This window comes from Halyomorpha halys, unplaced genomic scaffold (assembly GCF_000696795.3).
Source record: "Halyomorpha halys isolate HHAL.00 unplaced genomic scaffold, Hhal_1.1 Scaffold1998.1, whole genome shotgun sequence".
Taxonomy (NCBI): Eukaryota; Metazoa; Arthropoda; class Insecta; order Hemiptera; family Pentatomidae; genus Halyomorpha; species Halyomorpha halys.
In genome coordinates, this window is record NW_027116227.1 from 52,408 (window position 1) to 62,190 (window position 9,783).

Consider the following 9,783-nt stretch of genomic DNA (forward strand, 5'->3'; position numbering starts at 1 on the left):
GTGAGTGGCTCTCTGGCAGCTTTGTCTGCGACCTCGTTACCAACAATACCAAAGTGGCTTGGAGCCCATATGAAAATAATGGATTTACCTTCCTGTGATAATTTTAGAAGGAAAGATTGAATTCTTATGATGAGTGGATGAAAATTTTGATTATAATGATATTTTGTGTAGACTTCAATTTTGAAAAAAAGTGTAGGTAGAATTTATGTGATAAAATGAAGTTTAGGTAAATAGTGACTAGAAGGATGTTGCGAATGGAATCCAACATCTAAAGGAATTTGTTGAACGCTGTTAATGGCAGGTTTTGTTATATTGACTATCATACTTAAAAGATTGAAAAAAAAAAGAATGAAAAGAAAGGAAAAAAGAATTAAACTATTGCAAAAAGAAACAAAGATATATAATTATTTATATCATAAATAAAGTATATAAAAATAAAGGAAAGTATAGGATTAGTAATAGATAAGAGAAAGTAAAACAATTTAAAATTTATAATAAAGGAAACAATAGAGAAAATATAAGAAATTAATAATTACAAACCAAACAAATCATATAAAAGTTTTCTTTAAGAAAAGAAAAAAAAAATTGATGAACAATATTAAAACTAATAATGTCTATTTGTCTGGCTTGTTTATGATGAAGGCCATGGGTGTAGATGATATAGGCAATGATGGCAAAGTATGACCATATAAGTTCGCAGTCATAAGCAGACAGTGTAAAATGTATCATACAACAATTGCTAGTAGGTGTTAAGAGACCTCAAAGCCGACTCATTATATATATATATATATATATATATGTCGGGGTTGTCTGGTCTTAGGTGGTTCTCCAGCCTGATATACACTTTACAGAAGGCCCACCACAAGGCGTATTCAATAATAGGTAAGAAAGGAAGGCCATGCCAGGGGATGAGCCCGGGACACTTACTTAGGTAGAGGAGGTCTAGGTGAGAGAGTCTGAGGTAGAGTAACAGTTCTAGTTGCCGAGATGAAGCGGATGGACTAGAACTGTCAAGATAGGAGTCAGCTTACCAGTTGCCGAGATGAAGCGGACAGAATAGAGCTGGGGAGAAACGGGAAAATACACTGGTTGCCGAGATGAAGCAGGCAGACCAGTGTAACCGTTAAGGATTAGGTTACAATCTTAGTTGCCGAGATGAAGTGGAAGGACTAAGATTGCTGGGTAAAGGCCATCTTCTAGGGTGAGTTTACTAAACAACAACTCTTGTGAGAATAGATTGGCAGTGAACTTCTCTATCTCAAGTAGAGTGTAAGCCACTAGTTCTATGACTAGACCCGGATAAAGGCTTGATTTTACGGATCAATCCCGGTGGCAATTAAAGGGCTCATGTGATCGGTTATCACTGAGGATTCACTCTTTTAACTCTACTTGAGATAGTTCCGTAGACTCTTTTTGCCCAATCTTTTTTTATTTTATAATTAATATTCTTACACATATTAACATATATCATGGGGGACATGGGTATTGTATTGGGCTGCGAGAAGGAAAATGGCGTAATAGCCCACTTCCTGTGGTGTAGGGGGAAAAAAAAAAAAAAAAAATATTAACATATATACATTTATACAAGATATCGTATTTTTATAATAATAACATTATATACAATTGCTTAGCTTCTGTGACGCTTGTAGTGCTGGCCCCTGGCGGGTTACAGGGGGACTTCGTGCTCGCTGATTGCTACATATATAAACATAGGAGATGCAACCAGTCTTTTATTGTCAACAGCACTTAGTGCCATTGTTGCATACAAACATCACATGTGAATGTCTTTCACATTACATTAACGAAATTCAGTTAAATAATAGATTGATTTCTCATTCTTAAATGTATTTAAAAATAAAATAAATTAAAATCTTTTAATCTTCCATTAAGGAAACTAAAGAAAAAAATGTTTATATGTCTTGTCAAAAATTTGTTGAAGCTCATAATCAGCAATCTAGAAATTAAATTAGCTATTTTCAAAATTTCTTTTAAACATTCAAAACCCTGATCTCGTTTCATTTTCAAAATATATTTGCGTCGAGGAAAATATGATTGTGCATGTGTAAACGATAATAGGAAGGAACCAATGATAGGTAAAAATTTGATGAAATTTATATTGGACCATCTAGGTACCAATTTTACTAACCCTGAAAATTCATCAAAATCGGATTTAGTATTTGGTAGTAGCCATACTGCCTGTACAAATCTTATAATACAGGCACAGAGATAGACTTCTTCCTTCATGCCTAAAATGTAAAACTCTGGTGTAATTACAGAGCTACTCTTCTTTAGTAGTATATAACTTTGTGTAGGTACTTTACAACTGTTACTGTCTGTGAGAACTTATATGATTACAGTTACAACTGTAACTGTATAAGTACTGCTTGATGAATACTTAATTGTCTGTATTTGTATGACAATTAAGTAACCATTACGCAGTCAAACTGAAGACCTAGGGTTTTATTCTGGGATCAGTCATACAAATTGGTTTTCATTTAAAATTTTGTAACTTCTGTTTAACCATTTCTAAAGTTTTGAATTATTTTTTATTTTTTCAACAGTTTCTTATTGCCAAAGGATATCAACTTTTTATTTAAGATTATCTATTTTTATTATTAGTACCATAGCATAGTTATACAAATTATAACAATATAATAAGAAGGTATTGGTAAAAGCTGGGTGATATTTCAAATGAAGTAATCGCTGAATTTGTTTGCAGTTTCAATGACTGATGATATCAAAGAAGAGGTAGTACCTGAGATCTATTACGGTGAGTAAAATTTTAACTTAACAAACCTAATATAGATTTTATTTCCTAGGAAGTTTGTCTGTTTTATATATTTTTACAAGGATCTGTGGTTTCCCCACCTTCAAGTTGGAAAGTTCAAAACCTGATCAACAATACCCCTTATTATTTTTTGTTAATTAAGTGACAGCAAAACAAAATTTTGAAAAATAAATGGATTTATGTAACAATTAGGAATATTAATACTTATTTTTCACATCAATTGCTTACCCAATGGTGGTACTTCAATTATTGCTTTAAATTAGAAGATCCTGGAGCCATCTTCTTTTCAGACACCTCAGAGGATTGTCAGGAATTGTTAAGGATGATAAATTAAGAACTAATGAGTTTGGGTGGATTGTGGAATGAAAGGAGGTATATCTATTTCGGACCAAATCTGGATGCGCTGTTGAGTTCTATATGGATGAGTTCATTTATGACGTAATAAGGGGTATCAATGATTTTACAGAGGATTTTTGATTATAGGGATTGGATACAGAAGGCATTTGATGATTTGGTAGAGTCCCTAAGCTCATTTCCATGTGTCTAATTAGGTCTGACTATTATAGTTTTTTGTAGTATAAGGGAAGTTTAGAGCATTTGTCAAATAGGTGTTGTAGTAATCGGAATCTATAAGCAGTTTCTTTTCGTTTCAGTCTAGTATGGGGATTCTAAGTAAGTCTCTTGTCAAGATGGAGTCCTTGGTAGTGAATCAGTCTCCTCAGGAGAGGAGAGGTTTACGGCAGAGATTAAAGGTGATCTGATGGGATCTGATGATGGATCTGATGGCTGATCTGATGGGATCTGATGATGGATCTGATGGGATCTGATGGCGTTTGTTAGGATTTATTTTGATTCTCCGGTTGTGACACCATTCTTCAATGGATGTTATGTGTTTTTGCAGAGTTTTTGATGCAGCAGTAGGGTCATTGTTTACAGAATGTTCACATCTGTCATCAGCATATGTCCTTAGGACTTTGTTTGGGTGAGTTGGAATATCAGCTGTATAAACCATGTAGATAATGGAATCTATCTTATACTACTACCTTGAGGAACACCGCGTGTACAACTAACTATGAAAGACTGTTTAGATAAAATAAATAAAGTATAAAAAATGAAATTAAAGGTTTACGGAGTAAAATTACAAAATAATTAGTAAGAAATAAAAAAAAAAAAATGCGAAGTCAGAAAATTGTAGAAATATATGAATCTGTATCTCGTTTTTATTTTAAATTTAGCTGACAAATGTTTCTTGAATTTATGAAGTTGTCTTAATTGCTCATAGTTTCCTGCAAAGGAATAGACATGAGAATTTTTTTTAATAAAACAGTAGAATTGAGTAAGTTTGTTGACTTGTAGAAAAAAAAAAAATTCAAAATTTCTGATAGTTAATTTTATTATTTTGTTGAAAATATGATTTGTTTTGGCAGGTAGATTTACCCATGTGAAAGAAGAAGTAGAACTGTTTATCCCTGATGAAAGTAAGAAATATTTATTTTTAATTAACGGTATATGCTAGTATACTTCTTAAAAATCGATATACTATTTATTTTGATATATACTTTACTTGTTAGATTTTATATTATGAAACTTATAAAGTGCTATGCAATTCCATAGCATAATATAAAATCTAACAAATAATATTCGGTTTATATATCGTTGTTTATTTGTTAGATTTTATATTATGCAATTTCCCCATGCTCTTTACTATTGTTATACCTTTACATTATTTTTCTCTCTTCTGAATACTGATTGTACCTTTGTTTTAGCACTAAAAGGTAGAATGCACATTTTATGCAGTTTCCCATTCTCTTCTTAAATCTTCGATAGGGTTATTGAGAGAAAAGACATTACATAGAAAATAAATTTGTTCTATGAAATAATAAATATTTTTCAAATTTATCAAATACTAATAGATAGATATTAGTTTCCCAAAAATCATAAAATATTTTTTACTGCCATAATTTGAACACCACTGAATTATTATAATGAATAACATACTTTTGGGAGGGATTCCAATGAGCGCAGGTGTTTAGATGGCCTTCCACAGCCCCAATTCTTTTCTTGGATAATGCTGTCCTGACTTTGCACTATTTTGATTTTTCTTATTTAATTATCAAATAATCAAGTTTTTCCAAATTAAAAGACCCTATTCCTTTTTTACTTACACTGTTCTAATGTAGTTTACCGGATACCTTGTTCAATCCCATGTTGCAATTCCTTCTATATCGGTGAAACTAAAAACCAACTTAAGAATCGCATTTCCCAGCCCAAAACTTCGATCAACTCCTGTAACCCACTTGCCTCTAAATTATCAGAACCTGAATCATACTTTTAATTTCGACAATCCTTCAATTCTTGCCACTGTCCCCAACCATAAAAAACGTCTTATCTCGGAGTCCATTCACATAAATTTAACGGAGAATTCCGTCAATCATAAAGTTGTTAAAGACTGCATCTCCTTGACATACCGACACATTTTGAACCTAATAAAAACCTTTTAATGCTTCTTTTCTCTTCGTTCTGCATTTCAGAAGCCCACTTTCCTGCCATATCTTTTATTCTTGTTTTTCTAAATTCTCACCCCGTACTTAATTTAATTATTTTTATATTTACTATCCTTCCTTTTTCTTTTATGTGTTACCAGCTAAAGTATACTTATATTAATTACTTTATTATTAATTTTTCTAATATATAATTTACATATCTCTGTATCTCCTCTCATTTGGTATATTGTCTTTCTTTATCACTTACATTTATTGTATCCCATGATATTAACTTTATTTCTTCTTTGTTTTTTACCCATGTAAATTTTAATTTTTTATTATTATTTTTTTAAATATATCTTCTCCCCCTCTATTATGTATATTATCATTTATTGTTTACCTAATTTTAATAGTTTTTACACTGTTACTTTAAAATGATTTTCAAATGTGACGTATTTAACTGCGATCCCCACTCCTCCCAATACAAACAGTTCGCTCTGACTTTGACTTCAGTCAAAATAGGTATGAATTCTGTCTCGTTCATTTTCATTTTATTTTATTCTTATCCCTTTTCATCTCTTAATTTGCACTTTCTTCTCTTTATCTGTTACTATTACCATTTTCATTTATTGTTTATAACCTTTAATTTTTGTTACCCTTGTTATTTTACATTTATTTTTTTTGTACTTATGTTAACTGTTTGTATCTTTTTTCGCCCTAATGAAGCCCTGCAATGTGGGGTGAAACGTTGGCTCAAATAAAAATAGTATATAATATTACTAATTTAATTTGACCACACCCAGACCATATTCCATTTATTATAAACAAGTTTTATTTAGTTTATTTTTATTATTGTGCCATGTCGCTTCCTCATTACATATGACTTATCTTCTACTGTACTTTTATGTATTCTGACCATACAATATGATCTTTTCTATTAATCCATAAGCCTCAGGTTTCATATTTAGTTGTTTTATGATTTAGAAATTAAATGATTAGGAATCCTTCTTGCTCTTGGCTGTGTTTTGGACTTCCTCATGAGATAGGATCTCTGTTCAGAATTTTGTTATTAGAAATGGCAGTTCTGGAAGCTTTGCTAGAAGGTTCACATTAGATATTTAGCCATAGAGACACTGGGTGAACTAATTCGATGTATGTTCAGCAAGGTAAGGGAGGAGCCAGCCCTACTTAAATATTCTTTCCCTGAATTGACCTATCCATTTTATTAAATAATTTATATTTGTAAATATTTTAAAATTATCATAATAATTATTTTTATTTAAATATTTATTGTTTTTAGATACACAAAATCCTCTGTACGAGGGAAAGGATACTAAAAAGTATGATTTGGAATTTGCTAATAACATGGATTTGACAGAGTGCGTAATGTCTCATAGTGCCGAGAACCCTCATAACTGTCCTCATTGTGATTTCATAAACGTAGATAAAATCCTTTTGGAAAAACACATCAAGGACAATCATGGAAAGGAGAGACCTTGCCCATGTCCTCATTGTGAATATAAATCAGCAGAAGCATGTAGTTTAAAAAGACATTTAAAGGCAATTCATAGAAATGAGAGGCCTCATCAATGTTCCCATTGTGACTATAAAACAATAGAAATTGGAAATTTAAAAAGGCATATAATGTCCCATCATACAGGTGAGAAGCCCAATAAATGTCCCCATTGTGACTATAAAGCAGTATCAGCAGTTAATGTAAGAATGCATGTAATGGCCCATCATTCAGATAATAAACCTCATAATTGCCCTGATTGTGACTTTAAAACAATCAGAGCAAATCATTTAAAAAGGCATATAATGCCCCATCATACAGATAAGAGGCCTCATAACTGTCCCCATTGTGACTTTAAAGCAGTAGAGGCAAATCATGTAAAACTGCATGTAATGTACTATCATACAAATGATAAGCCTCATAAGTGCCCTCAGTGTAACTACAAAACGGTAGAAGCTAATATATTAAAGAGACATATAATGTATCGTCATACACATTACAGACCTCATAAGTGTCCCCATTGTGAATTTAAAACAGCAGGAGCGAGTAGTTTACAAAGACATATTCAGGCCCTTCATACAGGTGAAAGACCTCATAAGTGTCCTCGTTGTAGCTTTGAAACAGCAAGAGCTTGTTATTTAAAACAACATGTAAAAGCCCGTCATACTGGAGAGAAGCCTCATCAATGCCCACACTGCGATTATAAAGCTGTTGAAAGAACAAATCTAAAAAAGCATATAATGTCCCGTCATTCAGGTGAAAAGCCTTATAAATGTCAATATTGTGAGTATAAAACAGTAGACTCATATAGTTTAAAAATGCATGTTATGTACCGTCATTCATTTGAGAAACCTCATAAATGTCTCCAATGTGACTATTCAACACCAAGACCAAGTTATTTAAAAAAACATATAATGGTCCATCATACAGGTGATAAGCCTTACAAATGTCCTGATTGTGACTTCAGAGGTGTAGATATAACTGTTCTAAAAAAACATATCTTGACCCATCATTCAGGTGAGAGACCTCATAAATGTTCCTATTGTGATTTTAGAGCTGTAACTGTTGCTGTTCTAAAAAAACATGTAATGTACCGTCATACTGGTGAGAAGCCACATAAGTGTACTCAATGTTCCTTTAAAACAGTAGAAGCAAGTCATTTAAAAAGGCACATAATGGCCCATCACACAGATGAGAGGCCTTTTAAGTGTCCCCATTGTGACTTTAAAGCAGTAGAAGAAAGGCGTCTAAAAAGGCATGTAATGGCCCGTCATACAGATGAGAAGCCCTATAAATGTCCACATTGTGATTTTAAAACAGTATATGCCGGTTATGTTAGAAAACATATCAAAGTCCGTCATGGAAGTGACAAGCTTCTTAATTGTCCTCATTGTGTATTTAAAACTGTCTATGAAAATAATTTGAAATTACATATGAAGGCACATCATTCAGATAAGAAGCCTTTTCAATGTTATCATTGTTGCTTTGAAACAGTTAAAAAAAGTGCCCTAAAGGAACATATAATTGCCCATAATACAGGTGAAAGGTCTCATCAAAGTGGTGTAAAGGAACATATAACTGCCCTTAATACAGGTAAAAAGTCTCGTCAAAGCCATCCAGATGGTTAGTGTATACCTCAAGCTTACATTGCAACTTTTTGATGATGGGAGGGTCAATCCTAGGAGGTTGTGCCACAAAATTCTGGACTTAAAATAGTCTTGGCGAATATCAGGTATAATGGAAAATTGCAGAGGAAAGTATAATAAAGAAATTATAAGCAGTAGGTGATAATGCTTGAGCCGAGAACTTGCTTTAACTGTGGCTTACAACTGTTTTAGTAGTCTTGCTTGAAAGCCTACCAATTTCTTTTAAAAAAAAATTTTTTTTTATTTTAAGTGTGTTTTAGTTTTAAAATTGATTCAGTATTTTTTTTTTTTAAATCTGAGTTGTTGTCAGTTTGTTTAAGAAATTAGTTTGGCTCTTTTTTAACAATACAATTTAAAAATAAAGCAGGTTATAATTATTGCACATCCAACAAAAAGTTTGATTTTATATTACATATTTAATTATTATATTTGTTATTTGTATAATGTTTAAATATTATGTTTGCTTTTCAATAATGTGTTATAGTTAATTTGTTTACTGTATAAATGATAAACTGGTAATAAATTGATACTTTTCGTTTACATTTGTAGTTTAAATTACTTACATATTATTTTAAGAAAAGAATTTTTTTTTTAGTCAAAATTACCCTATGAGACAATAGAACATTAGGGAATTGTATTAATTAATTAATAAGCTATCCTTACCTTATTTTATCATTCTTTTATTAATATTAAAACTTGTAACTAATGCAAATGTGGCAGAGAGTCTGAAATACCAGCCCAAGTGTATCCCTCCTTAAACACGCCGGCACCACAGGGTCAAAGAAGAATTGATTAAGTTCCTGTGAAAAAAGACTTCACCCGCTTCGATGAGGTTTATTGTGTTGACACTGATGGATCCGTGAGATACGCTGATATTGTTGCGTTCTCTAAAACTGGAGGTGCAGCTCTGGTCTTGGATTCAACCGTGAGATTTGAGAATAATGATCTCGATCAGGTGGGTGGAGTGGAAAGGAAATATATGAAAGATGTGTCCCTTTCCTTTAAGAAAAAGTCCGCCAGACTTTTGGAGAGAAGCCAGAGAGGCCTCTGGTTTTAATCTCATGGAACAATACTAGATAAAACAAGGAGCTTCTTAGAAGGCCTAGGTGTAGGCATTAGGGATATAGCGATCTTGGCGGAAAATATTATTTTGGACTCCCTGGGGATCATACACCATCACCTGCATGGGAATTAGCTCGGAGATTATTGATTTTTTTTTTTGTTTTTGAACCTGTCGATTTGTGTTTTAACTAATTTATTCATTTAATTGAGGAGAAGATGGTTGTGGGCGCAGTCAATGAAAAACACAAATAAGTTCGATTAACTTATTTTAATGTGCCAACGTTTCGGCTA

General features: G+C 32.3%; 1 protein-coding gene across 9 annotated transcripts in view; it reads left to right on the forward strand.

Annotated features, from left to right (window-relative positions):
- The window catches only part of LOC106690966 (zinc finger protein 99), a 45,570-nt gene extending 36,630 nt beyond the window's left edge, over positions 1–8,940 (forward strand). For 6 of the 9 annotated variants that reach the window (XM_067053062.1, XM_067053064.1, XM_067053060.1 and 3 more), the window contains 3 exons: positions 2,720–2,770; positions 4,216–4,266; positions 6,572–8,940. In XM_067053062.1, the coding sequence (XP_066909163.1) occupies positions 2,720–2,770; positions 4,216–4,266; positions 6,572–8,412 (1,943 nt within the window). In that variant the 3' untranslated portion in view covers positions 8,413–8,940. Of the gene's footprint in view, positions 1–2,719; positions 2,771–4,215; positions 4,267–5,881; positions 6,438–6,571 lie in introns of those variants that run through there. The other 3 variants (XM_014436589.2, XM_067053063.1, XM_014436588.2) reach the window with 3 other exon arrangements.
- The last annotated feature ends 843 nt before the right edge of the window (positions 8,941–9,783 follow it).